Here is a 15,573-nt window from a genome sequence, read left to right on the forward strand (position 1 = left end):
CCTCCTTCTCCCCTCCCCCTCCTTTTTTTCTTCTTCTTACACCACACTCTTCACATACACATACCTTCACAATGGGTTTCACTGACTTCGTTTCCGACGCCGGCCTCACCCGTATGTCATTCCCTACGTCTTTTTCTTCCTTTCTGTCCCTTTCTGTCTCTAGCAGTCACTAATTGTGCCCCTCAGTCGCCAACAACTACCTGGCTTCCCGGAGCTACATTGTTGGGTAAGGCACTCTTGATGATGATGTTTACCCCTCTTTCCCCCTCCTGTTCAAGGTTCCTTTCCTCGTTTGTATGATGAAAACAAATTGGTCCGTGTTTATGAGGCGGCTTAAGACCCCGCTGCAAGATTACACAACAATGCGAGCAATCGCGCTTCTGATCACTTGGAAAACCTCTTGACTTTGTTGCATGTTCTGCCTGAATCGATTTTTTCCCCCAACTCATCGACACTATGTCGTATTATATTGATGGACTTTAGCTAACTCCATCGAAGCGATGCTCCCTCCCAGGCCGATGTCGTGACCTTCAAGGCTTTCTCCGGTGCTCCCGACGCCGAGAAGTACCCCCACGTTGCCCGCTGGTACAAGCACATCGCCTCCTACGAGGCTGAGTTCTCCACTCTCCCCGGTGATGCCTCCAAGGAGTACACCACCTACGGCCCTGAGGCCACCGAGCTCCCCACCAACCCCAAGGACAAGCCCGCCGCTGAGGATGACGATATGGACCTCTTCGGCTCCGATGAGGAGGAGGAGGAGGACGCCGAGGCCGTCAAGGAGCGTGAGGCCCGTCTTGCTGAGTACAAGAAGAAGAAGGAGGCCAAGGGCCCCAAGCCCGCCGCCAAGTCCATCGTGACCCTGGATGTCAAGCCCTGGGGTATGTTCTACCATTATCTGACCATCCCAAAAATCGCAGCTACTAACCAATAATAGATGATGAGACCGACATCAACCAGATGGAGGCCAACGTCCGTGCCATTGAGATGGACGGTCTCGTCTGGGGTGCTTCCAAGTTCGTTGCCGTTGGTTTCGGTATCAAGAAGCTCCAGATCAACCTTGTCGTCGAGGACGAGAAGGTCTCTCTGGATGAGCTCCAGCAGCAGATTGAGGAGGACGAGGACCACGTCCAGTCCACCGATGTTGTAAGTTTTATCACTTTAGGCCATGCTTACCTCGCGTCGGTACTAACTTTTCTTTTCCCCACAGGCTGCCATGCAGAAGCTGTAAATGATTCTTGATGAATTTGATGTTATTCCACGGGAATTTACTGTCATGACCTTGAATAAATAAATAAAAGCCGCCTAGATTGGCGTGACGAATAATAAAAAAATCACAAAATTATACCCAATTCATTTTTGTTTCTCGCATGATTCGTAGCGCGTAGTCATTGCCCCTCAATTCAACCCCTCATCAGCAAACTCCGGTAAGACAGCTGCAAGCTAGCTGCGAAGCTGAGCCAATGCGTAGCGAGCAACCAAGAGGTCAATGCTGCCCAATCTCGTGGGGCCGTTATCATTTCAGAGCCGCCGAAGTACGTAGCCCCTCCAAAGAGCCCGCAGGCACTAGGTAGGCTTGCTTGCAGTCCAGGTCATCTCGGTCTACCGTACAAACCACCTCCGCAGATCCGAGACACCAGGGCATAGGAAGCTAAGCTACCATCTTAGTAACTATATTGCACTACGTTGACGGTCCTCACCTTGCAAGCTTTTTTAAAGATCATCAACCCGGGACAACAAGCTCCCACCCCATCTTCTCAGTCCACCAGCACAGAATGGGATTCTTCTCCCGCGTCCTCACCCTCTTCGGGTTGGTGTTGCTTGCCCACGCGTAAGTCCAGCTTCATGCAACTAACCACCACACTCCCATACCCAGACGCCTCAGCATTTCCTCACAGACAAAACTTCCCCTCCCCCCTGTCATCGCCTCCATCAATCTCCTTTCCTTCTACGTACCGCAACAGAAACTAACCTCAAGAAATACAGAGGCTACTCCGCCCACGAACACACCCTCCTAACCAGCAGCGCCAGCAGCGCCCGCCTCACCAACCCCCTTCAGACGACGACGACAACAACCACGCACCTTCCGCCGGACATCATCATCGAAGCCCTGGTGTCCCTAATTATCGTCTCCGTGGGCCTCGTCCTGGGCACCGAGACACTCAAACCCATCAGCTGGAGCGAGTGGGCGGGCCAGATCGAGCGCGAGGGCAAAGGGCGCCATCCGTACCGGCGGTTGGAGGAGCGGTATGCGTTCTGGGATGTTCGGGTATGGTTCTTTCCCTTCGGTTTCGCTTGCTTTTGGGATTGGGGATTGTGTGTCCCGGGGTACCTCGGGGGGTTTCTTGGGTGGAAGCGAGGTGAAGAATATGGGCAAGGCTGATGCTGACTGTGTTTTGTGGGATTCTAGGCGAAGAGAAAGGAGTTTGCGGATTGGATTCGGGGGTCGGGGGTGGGGGGTGAGGTGGTTGAGGAGAAGAAATGATTAGGCCTGGTTGTGGTTGGGGTGGATGGGGGTGCTGTTTGAAGGGGAGGGGGCGGTCCCCTGGGGATAAAGAAAGAGGAGTGGTCTAGGTAGGTTGTTTAGGGAAGAGGTTTTATTGTATATTGTGTTCTCTTTCCTTTCCTATGGGAGTAATCCAGGATCTTGTGGTTGGTATACCGGTTTCTGGGTGTCTGGTGGGCTGGCTAATTCATACACGGGGCTACTTACTGCCAGTGCTGTCCCTAAGCTTGGCTTGGGTTGAAGGAGTTGGGGCTGCACTAGTGAGCCGGCATGGGTCTGTCTCTTCTCTGCTGGGCAGGTAGCTGAGACTCTGGCTTCTTTTCTTACTGCGCCATGCAGAGGAGAGACGTGCGAGCACTATACTGTGTGTATGTCTACGAGCCACTCCCGCCCCATTCGACGCTCAGGTACATCCTGTCCAATGCCTCAAGCCTACCTCAAACCGAATACACCCCTCCAAAAAAGCCCTCGATTCTTCCAGAAGTCCCAATCAAACAGCCATATTCGACTCAAATTTCCATCCCACAAAATACTCAAACATCCCGGGGTTTTATCAGTACGAAAACAATTTTGTGTTTCAGCCATAGCCCCTGAGGAAGGCCGGGGAAGAACGTGCTGGTCCGTATCGTTCCCCATTCAAGAACCGGTGGTCTACGCTTCGCTTTTTCCTCGTAAAGTAAAGCTGCATGCAGAACAATCCACGATTATTCTCGAGCTAAACTTGACGATCGGTTTCATGACATGCAGAGACGGATGCCTGGCCCTGTGGCCGAGGAATCTCGAGTCCGGGGGAGTCCAGAGTATCGGGATATACGGGGGGGGGGGGGGGGTTGTTTCGGAGGATGTTTAGTGCAGAAGCGGAAGTTGGAGTATCGGTATCTGGGAACACGGTTATGAAGCAGTCGAGTCGTCGAGTCTGGTATAGCAGATGTAAGAGTCGACGACGCAGCGCTCGCTCGGTTCTTGTCTGTAGTCCTTGTGCAGGGTATCTTTGGACGAGTGAAGATGAACAACATGCGTAAGAGTCCTCTTTCCTTGTCGTCTGCATTAGGTGCAGAGGTACGAGTATGGATGAATTTGCGAACCTCAATATCTTCCGTATCTCATATACTCATCCTGTTTTTTATGTGGATGGGTCGTTTTTTCATCTGTTCTTTGTAACTCAGTCGATCGACGGGTTAAAGTGCTTTATTCATCGAGATCCGAATTAACATGTCAAATAAGTGCAAGATGAAATGCACATGATTTCTGTCGACAGCTCCGCACGCCTGGAAGAAGCAATCTTCACGGGGCAAGAAGTACAGTAATTGCTCTCTTTGACCCCAAAGTGTCATGTGGCCTGCTAGCCAGTCTATTCAGGGTGCAGTGGATGGAGATCTGGGCCACTTCTGTTCGTATCCCAAGACGGACAGGAGAAAACCTACCCAATGAAGTCCACGATCAAGCCTTCTATTTGGCTGAGTGGGGAGGGAATGAGGAAATAAGCGCAGCGGTCCAAGACGGCACAGCGGCAGAACAAAAGTGATCGGACCTTGCTCGTCTAAGACATATCACGACAGTGGGGAGGGTTACAAAGTACGGAGTACGGAGCACAGAAGGGAGTACAGGGGGGGAAGAACAAGCAAGTAGAAATATTCTCGAACGTACGAGAATGGTGCACAATGATTCGGAGTAAAAAGACAAGGGAATTGAGTCGAGAATAATCCTACTTTTCTCGCACTCACTCTCTTCCGAAGCTTTCACTAGCACTCCATCGCATTTCGAATGGTGAAGAATTGAAAAGCAACCACACCGTACGGAGTACCGGCCACCGCTCTATGGTCTTGCAGACGGCTTCAAGCTGAGGCCTCCCTCGATCGAAGCTCGACTTATCCACGATTGGCTGCCGTCCGCCCAAGCGCAAATTAGTCCAAATTAGCGACATCGGGCGGAAAAGGCGCTCCACTGCAGTCCTGGGGTATCACAGTCATACATAATCCACCGAACTTGGCCTGATGAGACAAGGGCGGGATGGGAAGAAGAATCGCTCAACTACCGAGGATCGAAGGGTCTAAGACCGAAATCCTTAATTTGCATGGTGACCGCCTTGCCAGCCGGGCCAAAATCTTTGTCTTCCTCCGTGCTGCCGTTCGCATTGTATCCTTTGACCACTGCTATGGCAAGGATGAGAGAATCGAAACATGCTGACTCCTGTGAGAACAAGCATCCTTGCATCGGCGCAGGAAATGTGATTTGCCTTGCCGGAGATTTTGTCACCCCTGATACGACCGTACCTTACGGTAGACTGTTCTGGCCCTAGTGTCTCGAATTGGCGGATCGACAAGAGGCCCCCGGGCCATGCGCATTGCTCTTGGGCAATGGGCATACGACAGCCCACTCAACCAGCTGTTTCTGTACGGTAGGTGCTGGAGAAAAAGAGCTGTTGTTATGCTCTTGGCACCCCAGTATTGGTGTCAGACTCATTTCCTTTTTGCTCCTTGGCTTCTCCATCCCCAGACTGGAAGGATGCTAGGATGAGACAGACAGTAGACTTTCATTTGGGGTTATGCAATTGTTAGAATCGCTGTATTGAACTCCGTAGTGTGCGCCCTTTCAAGGGATCGTAATGATCTTACGTCAGTGCTGAATGTGAGGATTGAGGATGAGGCGTCTTTTGGCGGTCGTTACGTGGACCGCGTCAGTAGCAGCCACAGTATACTGGTATAGGATAGGTTTTGGTGTATTCGGTTGGAGGCTCAAGAGCTTGTGATGCTGAAGAGAATTCGGTCCAGTCACCGGACGCGCGGTTCGGAGCACGGTCTGCTGGGTGCAGCACCAGATATGGAGTTTACTTCCTGCGGTCTCAGCACCCGAGGCAAAGAGGCCGAGTGAGAGAAGGGTGAGAGGAGGGGCGAGAATCCATCATCGGCTAGACCCGCGTCGTGGTCCACGGGTGCGGTGCCCGTTGGGGGATCGCTAATTAAGAGGCTGGTCAAATCTACAGACTCAGACTGTGGTCAACAGGATCAAGTGGTGAGTTACACTAACACTGCACTTCGGATGGAACGATTCAATTTAGAGTGCATGCAGATGAGGGCTGGACAGTAATAGGAAGAATAGATAATGGATGGCTGGGATGGTAGTCGACATCGGCCCATGCGAGCAGTTGGTGTTGTCTTCGTAAGGATCCATTTAGCATGTGCTTTGTTGCGTTACTAAGGGTGGAAAACTTTCGAATAGGAAGCTTAACATTCGGGGCACTGGACCTGGTCACAATACTGAATACTCAATAATCACAATCAGGAAATAATAATAAATTTGGTTGCATCTCACCACCATCGCCCATGGGTAGATCGGCGGGACAAGCCTTCTATTGGCGGGGCCAGCCCTGGGCGACAGGCTGTGACCGCCAAAAATAGCAAAGATGGCAGGAGGCATACGCAAACCTCCTCCCTCCCGTGGTTCGTATATGAATTCTTTTTAATTCTTTTTCCACTGTCTGCAGTCTATGATTGTCCCGTCTCGTCTCCGTCTTTAGTCCGACTTTAGTGGTTTTAGTCGCAATGATGCGTTCGATGTGTTATGGCAAGTAGACTTGGCATTGGTTGCCCGAGACAGTAGTACGTACTCTGTCTCGCCCGCCTCCCAGCCTTGACCACCCACTCCTACTAAGTACTCCCACAGCACTCCGTATACTCAAGCACATGAATAGTACGGACTATGTACCGGTAAAGCCACAAGCAGACGAACAACGATGCTGAGCCATCGGGCTTGGCCAGAGTGGATCCCACCATCTTTCATTGCCACTACCTACAAACTAGGAGGTGTAGACACTGGACAGGGCTGATTGTGACAAGAAGAAACCGAAAATCATAATAAAAAAAAAAAAAAAAAAAGCATGGATTATTCCCTCATCGTCTTATTGCGACGGCACCTGGCCCCGGCCTTTCTGCGCTGTCCCCTGCCTCCAGTCTATTTAAGGGATGCCCCTGCGCCTGTCATCCTCTCTGTCCCTTTTTCTTTCTCAAGTGATATAAAGTAACCCCCACGGTCGTTTCCTTCAAGGCCTCACCCATTCGCTTCAATCGCTACCTGCGTCCAGAGACATTCGCTTGTGACTCTTGATCGATCTTCATACTCCGCCTCCACAATCGCTCCACCCGATCCAACCCACCTTCCACCATCACAATGCGTTACTCTATCTTGCTGGTTGCTTTCGGCGCTCTCGCCGCTGCTCAGTCCTCTGCTGTCGTGGTAAGCAAGCATTCCCTCTTGTATCTACAGAAGTATAACAGTGCTGACCTGTGACCAGGCTCCCTCTCAGCCCGCTGCTGTGACCTCCCAGCCTGTCATCCCCACCCAAGGCTCTCTCCCCGCCAGTGCTTCTAGCGCTGTCATCGGCTCCAGCGCTCCAGCTTCGTCTTTCTCGACTGTGAAGACCAAGACCACCACCGCTAAGACCGAGTCTTCCACCTCTACCAAGACCTCCTCTTCCTCCGAGACTAGTGGCTCCAGCAGCACCAGCACCTCTGAGGGTGCCGGTGTGCCTCTCGCCACCATGGCTCCTATGGGCCTGTCCATGGTGGCCGGTGCTGCCATTGCTGCCCTCTTGTAAAAGGGGCCGGCAATACCCTCCTCCCCTCGTCGATGGTCAAAGACCTCTTCCGCTTCGATGATTCGCACTAGACATCGAGTTGTACATCGTGTTTACGGCCATTTAGCCAGGCAAACCGAGGTCGAAAAACAACCTGAATATATCAACGGTTCTCGGTCGGAGGAACTTGTACCACTGATGGGAAGGCTGTCTTTTTTTCTGTGTTTGATTCTTTCTCATTCCCCCTCCTGTTTGATGTCAAGGCCGATCCTTGTTGTTCACCAAAGTTGCATGACTGCGGCGTACATAAGAGCTTTTGATTGTTTTTTTCTCTAGTAATTTTTAATCGCCTAATGAGTACATGGTAAATACACAAGACAATTCTCTCTCAGCAGGTTTTGGTCATTCGTACGGTAGACTCTTGTAGCTGAATCCCCCTCGTGTCTTCACAACAGCCAGATGTAATAACGGAAAGAGGAGACCTACCTTTTGGTGACGGACGTGAGCATTGTATCTCAATTGTCCACAATTCCATTTCATAGATCCTGTTAGAGTCGTTGAAATAGTCAATGGCACCTTGATCGATAGTCCATAGTAAATTATGGAGACTCCTCCACTTGTTTAGTACTTGTTCAAGAGGCCCGGGAGGTGGTCCGCACTCGCCCCTATCCCAATTGGGACACCTTACCTAATCCAATTACACTTCCTAAAACGCGCGGAATACGCGAAACACACGTGACTGGCTGGTGTGCGGGCGTGTTGTTTTGAGACCCAGCCGGGTCTAGTGCCGTCGGTCAGCTTCACTAAACATCATCAAAACAAATGGGCTGTCGGGTCGTCGCTGGAGTGACTACTTGAACTAGTGAGCTTATACAAAAGTACTGGGTGTCACAACATTACCAATCGCTCTAACTGAGAAAAAAACTTCCGAAACAGTTCCACTCGCTGAGATCTAGACATCAGTGACACCTGCTGCTAGTTCAACACCTGACTTTCACCTAGCTCTTTTTTTCCCCTTGTCTTGTGAGATCTTCTTATCTTCCTTCCATACATTGTATCACTACAGTTGCGTTCGACTTTTCAGACAGCTGCACCAAGAGCAGGCAGGATGGTAAGTTTTTAACCTTACCGGTTGCAAAAGATTCGGAATATCAGTTTAAGCTAAAGGGTTTCGAAAGGTTTCAGCGAGCATCCGCCGTCTCGCAGCGGACCATGCTGCATTGCATGAGGAGCTGCCGCCCAACTACCTCTTCCCTCCCGATGATGCCAGCGCCGACGATTTGACGCAGTTCACTGCGCTTCTAGCGGGACCACAGGGTACCCCCTACTCACAGGGACTATGGCGACTGCATCTCAAGATGCCGGAGGATTACCCCAAGAGTCCTCCCAAGGCGACCTTCAAGACTCGCATCTGGCATCCCAATGTGGAGGAGTTGACGGGAGCTGTCTGCGTGGATACTCTGAAGCGAGACTGGAAGCCTACGCTGACATTGAAGGATGTGCTGATCGTGAGCTGCTGCCCCGTCACCACGATGACTGCAAATAGAGGATCTCTAACCCCAATGCTCCCCACGTGTAGACAATCTTCTGCCTGCTAATCTATCCGAACCCCGACTCCGCACTCAACGCCGCCTCTGGCTCCCTCCTGCAAGAAAACTACGAAGCCTTCGCCCGTCAAGCGAAGCTGATGACTTCAATTCATGCTCCCGTCCCCGACGACCTCAAGAGCGCAGTCGCCGAAGCGAAATTGCGGGGTGAAGACGCGGGCACCATGATCCCGGTCGAGCAAGACGAACCCCGCACCCTGCGTCCACGCAAAGGGACCAGAATCACGTCCGTGACGATGAAGAAACGGACAACTCGAAAGACCAGCGCGAGAAATACCCCCGAATCGGAATCCAGCACAACCCCTCAGACGGTCTCAGCAGCTGCGCCATCGCTGTCATCAAGCCAGCCCAGTTTACCCAAACCCTCTCTAGCCCTCACAACCGATCACCTTACCCACCACGAAAAAGACCTCCGTCACCAACACCACCAAGAGCAAACGCATCCAGCTACCAACGACGAAGAAAACAACGGTGACGATGAAAACCCCTCCGATTCCGAATCCTCCACCAACGCCAGCAAAGAGAACGACCCTTCGCTATCTCCTTCCCCAGTCCGCCACCGCCCACCCCCAACCCTCCGCAAAAACATCCACGGTAAACGTCCCCTCTCCGTCCTAATTCTACCAATGGACATGGACGACGACGACGGCGAGGACGACCAATCCAACCCCGACCCCGAACTCACCCCCAACCCCTCCGCTTCAGACCAGAACATCGCCGCCAACCAAACGAGATCAACATCACCATCCTCCTCTCCCACCTTATCCTACTACAAACATCACCACAACAATAAAACCCACCCCCTCCCCACACGAGACAGAGACCGAGAAAGAGATCACTCCCCCTCCTCCCCCGAACAACCCCGCAACAAGTCCCCCAAACTCTCCATCCCCAAACGAGGCGCCTCCCCCATGAAAGGCGTCAACGCCTCCGGCCGCATCCGCGACGACGTAGTAGCCTCCACCCCTACGGTGGCGGCAGCGGCGACAGCAGCAGCAGCAGCAGCAGCGACAATCGACCTCCAAATCTTCGAGGACCCGTCCTCGTCCCCGGGCTCGGACGACGAGGAAACCCGCCGCCGACGGAGCGGGGACGGCAAGGAGAACCCCCTGTCCAAGGATTTCCTCGCCTCCGCTTCGTCGACCCTCTCCCCTGGAAAATCGTCGCATCAGTATCCCCCGCTCTCGGTACTGGAGCCTTCCACTACTGCTGTTACCCCGACGACGGGTACTATGTCTTCTCGACGTGCCGTCTCCGCGTCCGTCCCTTCAAGTTCGAAACCGCTCCGATCTATGACATTGGGCGCGAGGAAGGTGTCGGCATCGGCTGGTGGGACGGGAAAGAAAGTGAAGCCGAGGATTGGGATACGGAGGTTGTAACCTCTGTGCCTTCTTCCTTACTTTTCGCTTCTGTATTTGAGGTTGTCAGCATTATGTCCATCGCGGAGCTGGTTTCACGAGACTGTTGGAATGGGTTTGGTTGTTCGTCTTTTTAAGCCTGGCGTTTACTATGTCTGGATTTGTAGAAGTACACCCCGACCGCATGTGATAGACTGTACCTGTTTTGGGAGTCCGCTTGAATATTGTATGCAAAACTCAACGAGTCTACCGCAGTCACCGCTTAGCTGCTTGAGTGTGAAAACCGTTGAACTAATCGCTTGGCTACAATTGTGCCCTCGAGTTCTATCCGACAATTAGTCAGTGTGTGAAACATGTGCTGTTTGAAACTATGCAATATCTAATGATGAATTCACAAAATTTGCCGAGGCAATTGCGCTTGACTGGCTTTCGATCTGGCCGAGATAACTACCCCTTCTCGTCACGTCACATCAGATCAGGCATCTAGCCCTCGGATCTTCATGATCGGCAACACGTAAAGATAACCCTCCATCACCACGGAGATTTACACTTCGATCTTCTTGAGTCAGGTCCACACGAGGCCCTGCTGCAAAGACTCGAGTTAGACTTGCCCCTGTCTCCCAGGACGACCTTCAGACATTATAAGAAAAAATAACACGCTAGGCTGATAAAAGCTATACGACCATGAGCATGAGGTGGTACCCGAAGGAATTCATGCCTCGCTCAGCTGATGGAAGACAATCAAACTGGACGACCACCATCAGACAGCCACCCTAACAATCCGCTAAGCAAGGGTCAAATCTGTACTGTAAACATGTAAAACACATCCAGAGAAGACATATGATGTACGGCCCCGATTACAGAGCGTAGGGGTTAACAGAGCGGATAGTGAGGCATCTGTATCGCGATTAGCTTGAGACCTCGACTAAGAGACTAAGAAGAAACGGTAACTGGGGAGAAACTTACGGTGGGCTCTTGCTCAAATCAGTCTTGAGAATTATGGGCACCCGAGACATCTCGGTGACATCCTGAATGTACTCGCCATCCTCTTCTCTGAGCTTGAACAGCCGGAGGTACTTCTCCTTGTTCGTCAACTTGGCTTCAGGAGCATCGCCGCTGATGGTCGCAATCTTGGGATCAGAACGTGTGCGATGAGGCGCCTGGGGGAGATGACCATTGCGAGTAGGCGAAGGTGGCATGCTCTGGGTGGAACGGTCGACAGCGGAGTTCAATGAAACACCCGCAGCCATCTCGGTGACTTCGGAAACGTCGTCATCGTCGTCAAATAGAGCGTCCACGTCATCATGCGACATGGTGCCAGTCTCAGTCTGTCTACGGATTGCTTCTTCGCGCTCGCGAGCACGCTCACGTGCAGCCTCAGCTTCGCGAGCAGCAGCAGCAGCTTGAGCTGCGCGAGAGTTGGCAGGCTTCGGCCGCTCGTCCTCAGGGATATAAGCAGATGATGGCACTCCCTTCTCCCAGTAAAGCTCCAGCACACGCGACTCCTTGCGGAATTCGGCCTTCTTCAATGGCAGCTGGTCACAGTGAACACGCTTCTCAAATCCATATTCTGGAATGAGAACATCGAAGGCAGACTCATAAACGCAGAGAACGATACCCTCGCTAATGAGATCACCGCCATGCTCTTGGCGGATTTTGTCCATGCTTCTGCAGGCTTCGATGTGAACACTTTGCTCCTGGGCATTGTGTGCAGAGTCCTTCTTGTTGTTGCAAAGATCAGCAGTCTTGTTCAGCGACTCCAGATCTTCTGAGAGCTCAATAGCACCGTTGGACAGAACAGCTTCCAACTGACGATGGACGAGCATATCCGCATAACGGCGAGACGGGTTGGTGAAGTGTGTATATACTGGCAAGTTGAGTGTATAGTGTTGTCGCTGGTCGTCAGATGTGCTGCCAGCCACGTAGTACTTGGCACGTTGCATTGACTTCATAAGAAGCGTTTCCATACCCTATTACTGTCAGTGACGAACTTTCATATGCTCAACAAGAAGGGTGAGTCTTCTGACCTTGCGCAAATCATCATCCTGGACCTTGCAGAGACTGCTCTGCAGGGTTCCGCTGCTGGTTGGATCCAGGCCGAACCCAAGTCTGTTCATCCGTTCAACGAAAAGCTGAAGACGACGGGCGTTGGGTGGGGTTTGGCGACGGAGGAAGGCCCTATCAGGCAAAGCAGTGGCCAAGCGACGGGCTACCAAGGAGTCGGCTTTGAAGCTGAGTTCCTCGACCATCTCACGGACAGGAGATGAGTCGAAGATATTACCCTCAACGGGCACATTCTCGTCATCGAGCTGGTACAAAAGACGGAGGGGAGGGATTTGCGAAATCCGATTGCCGAATCTAGCCTCCTTGAATCGTGAAGTGACAGCCTATTTACAAGACGATGTCATTAGCTCAGCCAAAACCAGACGAGATACTGCGGGTCGAGTTCAGGAGATCACTTACATAAAGGGCTCTGACAGTGTCGGCGGCGACACCGGGAGCGGCAACGTTTGAAGTTCCCTGAAGAATGGCATTGACATCATCATAGCTGAGGCGACCGGAACTCTTGATGATGGTCTTGCCAATCCAGACGTCATCGTCGATAGCACCTGTTTCGGGGTTGGCTTTGATAATGACACTGACTGCCAACCGATCCTCGCCTGGCAGCAGGGCACACAGTTCAGTAGACACGCGGGTGGGGAGCATGTTCACAAGTCGGTTCATGAGGTAAACAGCCGTGCCTCGCTTCTTAGCCTCCCGATCAACAAGGGAGTTGGCTTTGACGAAGTGAGCGATATCCGTGACATGAATACCGATCTCCACCTTGCCATCCGCAAGAGGCTTGATGTGGTACGCATTGTCAATCTGCTTGGCTCCACTGGGATTGATGGTGAAAGTCGTCTCCTGGCGCAGGTCCCGACGGGAGGCGAGCAGAGCGTCACCCTCACTGGCAACTGTCCAGTCTTCCCAACCGATGCTCTTGAGAACAGCGTCGGAGAATTCATCCCCACCAAAGTTGTTGTCCCGCAGCAGAGCTTCGGTCTCCACCTTCAAGTCGCCCATCTCGCCAAGCTGTTCGACAAGGGTACCAAATGGGTGCAGAGATGTGATTGGCCAGCGCTTGATGCATGCAACAAAGATTCGGTTGGCGTATTCCTGGTGTTTTTCAACAAAGTCTCGAGGAGCCTGTTCGGTGGGAATGGCGATCAGAGGAACACGTTTATCGGTGGGCTTGAACCACACAATCTTGGGCTTATCCTGCTGGCGGTCCTGCTGTTGGCGACCGTGACCACCATCTCTGGCTAGCCGCTCGGCCTCCTGCTTCTCCTTCGTCGCCTGGCTACTGGGACGAAGGAGGCCCAAGGTTCCCGAGAACATTTGCCCAGCAATACGCTCAATGACGGCGACGACGTGTCCCGCATAGAGGGGCTTCTGCTCGTCACTGATCTCATCTTCCTCAACCAAGAGAAGACTCTGGCCCTCAACCTCGACATCATCGTTCTTCTTTTGGGTTGGTCGCTGACGGAGACTGCCACGGCGACGGATACTGCCGTCGGGGCCGACCTCCTGGCGGTCACCGTTGGCGCCGGAATCAGATCGAGACAGCTTGTCATTTCCAGCATTGCTACCGGAACGGGCGTCTGTGATGTCCTTGCGCTTCTTCTTTTCCTCCTTTTCCTTCTTCTGAGCCCACACCTCATCTACATCCAAAAGCTCGATTGCAACATAGTCTCCCTCAAGAGCACGATTGCGATCCTTGCTTCCACAGATGAAGATATCGGCATCTAGGTCTGGTGTGGTGACATAGGCGTCAGAACGATTCTTCTTGTTTACACGAAGGATACCAGCGACCAACTGGCCATTGCTCAACAGGGCAGGAAGGTTCGCCTGGGGCAGATAAGGAGTGAAGAGGGTCTTCCGCTGCTGTTGCTGCTGTTGCTGCTGCTGTTGAGCAGAAAGCTGTGGCGGTGCGTGCTGACTAGCTTGAAGCCCGAGGCCCTGGCCGCTGAGCTGTCCATTCTGTTGCAGAGCCTGGAGCTGAGCAAGTTGTAGGGGGTTCAGTTGTTGTTGGCTACCAAACATCTGCGGAGCCATCATAACCTGGCCTTGGGGCAGTTGAATGAGCTGGGGCTGTGTGGGGTATTGGAACTGCCCAATGGACCCAATCGATTGGTTCATGGATGCACGAGCACGATGTCCAGGCTGGAAGCCACTGCCCTGCTGTCCAAAGCTCTTCTGTTGATCCTGGCTTTGAGCTTGGTTATTAGGCTGGCGCCAGTTGCTATCAAAGTTCCGTGATCCAGACCGAGCGTGACCGGGCTGGCTGCCACGGCGTTGGTTATCAGAACCACTGTCATTGGAAGCAGGGAACTGGAAGCCACCGGCGCCGCGACCCGACAAGGAGCCTCGATTACCACCAACAGCCATTGACTGACTGCGACCATGACCGCCAGCGCGGATGTTACCGGCCCGATGCATACCAAGACCTTGGGGAGCCTGTGTCGCGGGTGGGGTTGACTTGCCGTCTGAGCTCTGCGCAGCGTCAGAGGAATCGCCAGAGGGAGCCGGGAACTGGAAACCAGATGCTGTCCTCTTCTGTTGCGCAAGCTCAGCAGCCTTTTTAGCTTCAGGAAGTGCAAGCGAGTGACGTCTCTGATGACCACCACCACCAGGAGGGCCCCTTTGGCCACGCCCATGACCTCCATTCTCATTCTTTGGCTGATGGCTCTGTTGTTGGTTATAGTCCGAGTATCCCGAGGCTCCAGAGGATGGAGCTGGTGGGGGTCCCATCCCCAAGCCAGGAAGAGCCGACTGGTTCCGTCGATGCGAATGCTGGGCAGGTGCGTTCAATCCGACACCAAGTTGCTGCTGAGCCAGTTGCGGAAACTGGAAGGCATTGATCTGCGGGGAAACTCCTCCCATGGAAGCCCCGCCTTGAAGAGAGGGAGTGAATGCCGAAACTTGGCCTAGCTGCTGTGGTTGTAACAGACCCATGTTGACATATTGCTGATGCGTAGCTGCGATCTGTTGTTGTTGCTGCTGAAGCAGCTCAATCTGTTGCTGAATGGCCAATTGCTCCACTTTGGTAACGAGAAAATCAGTATGTGTGAATCAGGAAAAGATACGGGTGTCGAGAGGAAGATGAAGCCCAAGGGAAGGCTACAGGAGACTTACTCATGAGGGGTGTGAGCTCCGAGGGACTTCTTCTGTGAGCGATGTGAAGCTTGCGCCCTGCGGGGCCGGGGACACCGGATTGACCCTGTTGATCCATCTTTTCCTGATGAATAGATCACCGGTTGATTTGTTTCTGGTGGAAGGCGTCTGCTGTGAATCGGCCCGCTGTGGCGAAGAGAGAGTGTTGGAGCGATGGACTAACGCTGGTGAGCAAATAGGGGGGGGGAGAAGAAGCCGATCGGAGGCCGTCTAGAACAACGACTGAGAAGTGTTGCGGTAAACTAGAAGGGAGAACGATAGGTCAGTTGACTGAGAGAAAGAGACATTACGAGGAGAAAGTCCAGCGAAGGAACATTG

At 52.7% G+C, this 15,573-nt stretch overlaps 5 protein-coding genes across 5 annotated transcripts; 4 read left to right on the plus strand and 1 right to left on the minus strand.

Annotated features, from left to right (window-relative positions):
• Positions 1 to 11: 11 nt before the first annotated feature.
• On the plus strand, positions 12 to 1,228 carry BO86DRAFT_452342 (translation elongation factor 1 subunit beta; the record flags this gene model as incomplete). Its single annotated transcript, XM_025676920.1, has 5 exons — positions 12 to 111; positions 187 to 226; positions 499 to 878; positions 935 to 1,143; positions 1,208 to 1,228. Exons 1-5 carry the CDS (start codon positions 72 to 74, stop codon positions 1,226 to 1,228), a joined length of 690 nt encoding a protein of 229 aa, XP_025533445.1. The 5' UTR covers positions 12 to 71.
• A 344-nt stretch (positions 1,229 to 1,572) lies between these two features.
• BO86DRAFT_444489 (membrane magnesium transporter family protein) lies at positions 1,573 to 2,482 on the plus strand (the record flags this gene model as incomplete). The annotated part of the gene is made up of 3 exons (XM_025676383.1): positions 1,573 to 1,828; positions 1,984 to 2,266; positions 2,408 to 2,482. The coding sequence occupies exons 1-3, from the start codon at positions 1,773 to 1,775 to the stop codon at positions 2,480 to 2,482; spliced, it is 414 nt and encodes a 137-aa protein (XP_025533446.1). The 5' UTR covers positions 1,573 to 1,772.
• A 4,188-nt stretch (positions 2,483 to 6,670) lies between these two features.
• On the plus strand, positions 6,671 to 7,097 carry BO86DRAFT_374563 (putative GPI anchored protein; the record flags this gene model as incomplete). Its single annotated transcript, XM_025670440.1, has 2 exons — positions 6,671 to 6,736; positions 6,795 to 7,097. 2 exons carry the CDS (start codon positions 6,671 to 6,673, stop codon positions 7,095 to 7,097), a joined length of 369 nt encoding a protein of 122 aa, XP_025533447.1.
• Positions 7,098 to 7,972: 875 nt separating this feature from the next.
• BO86DRAFT_384643 (putative ubiquitin conjugating enzyme E2) lies at positions 7,973 to 10,312 on the plus strand. Its single transcript, XM_025670929.1, has 3 exons — positions 7,973 to 8,187; positions 8,255 to 8,584; positions 8,656 to 10,312. Exons 1-3 carry the CDS (start codon positions 8,185 to 8,187, stop codon positions 10,060 to 10,062), a joined length of 1,740 nt encoding a protein of 579 aa, XP_025533448.1. The 5' UTR covers positions 7,973 to 8,184; the 3' UTR covers positions 10,063 to 10,312.
• Positions 10,313 to 10,898: 586 nt separating this feature from the next.
• On the minus strand, positions 10,899 to 15,313 carry ssdA (mRNA-binding translational repressor SSD1; the record flags this gene model as incomplete). Its single annotated transcript, XM_025667470.1, has 5 exons — positions 10,899 to 10,938; positions 11,008 to 12,011; positions 12,069 to 12,428; positions 12,505 to 15,122; positions 15,217 to 15,313. The coding sequence occupies 5 exons, from the start codon at positions 15,311 to 15,313 to the stop codon at positions 10,899 to 10,901; spliced, it is 4,119 nt and encodes a 1,372-aa protein (XP_025533449.1).
• Positions 15,314 to 15,573: the final 260 nt, after the last annotated feature.

Source organism: Aspergillus japonicus (assembly GCF_003184785.1).
Source record: "Aspergillus japonicus CBS 114.51 unplaced genomic scaffold BO86scaffold_1, whole genome shotgun sequence".
NCBI classification, from domain to species: domain Eukaryota; kingdom Fungi; phylum Ascomycota; class Eurotiomycetes; order Eurotiales; family Aspergillaceae; genus Aspergillus; species Aspergillus japonicus.

Coding starts and splice junctions, on each gene's coding strand:
- BO86DRAFT_384643 (XM_025670929.1), top strand. Junction 8,585..8,655: donor CATTGAAGGATGTGCTGATC/GTGAGCTGCTGC, acceptor CCCCACGTGTAG/ACAATCTTCTGCCTGCTAAT.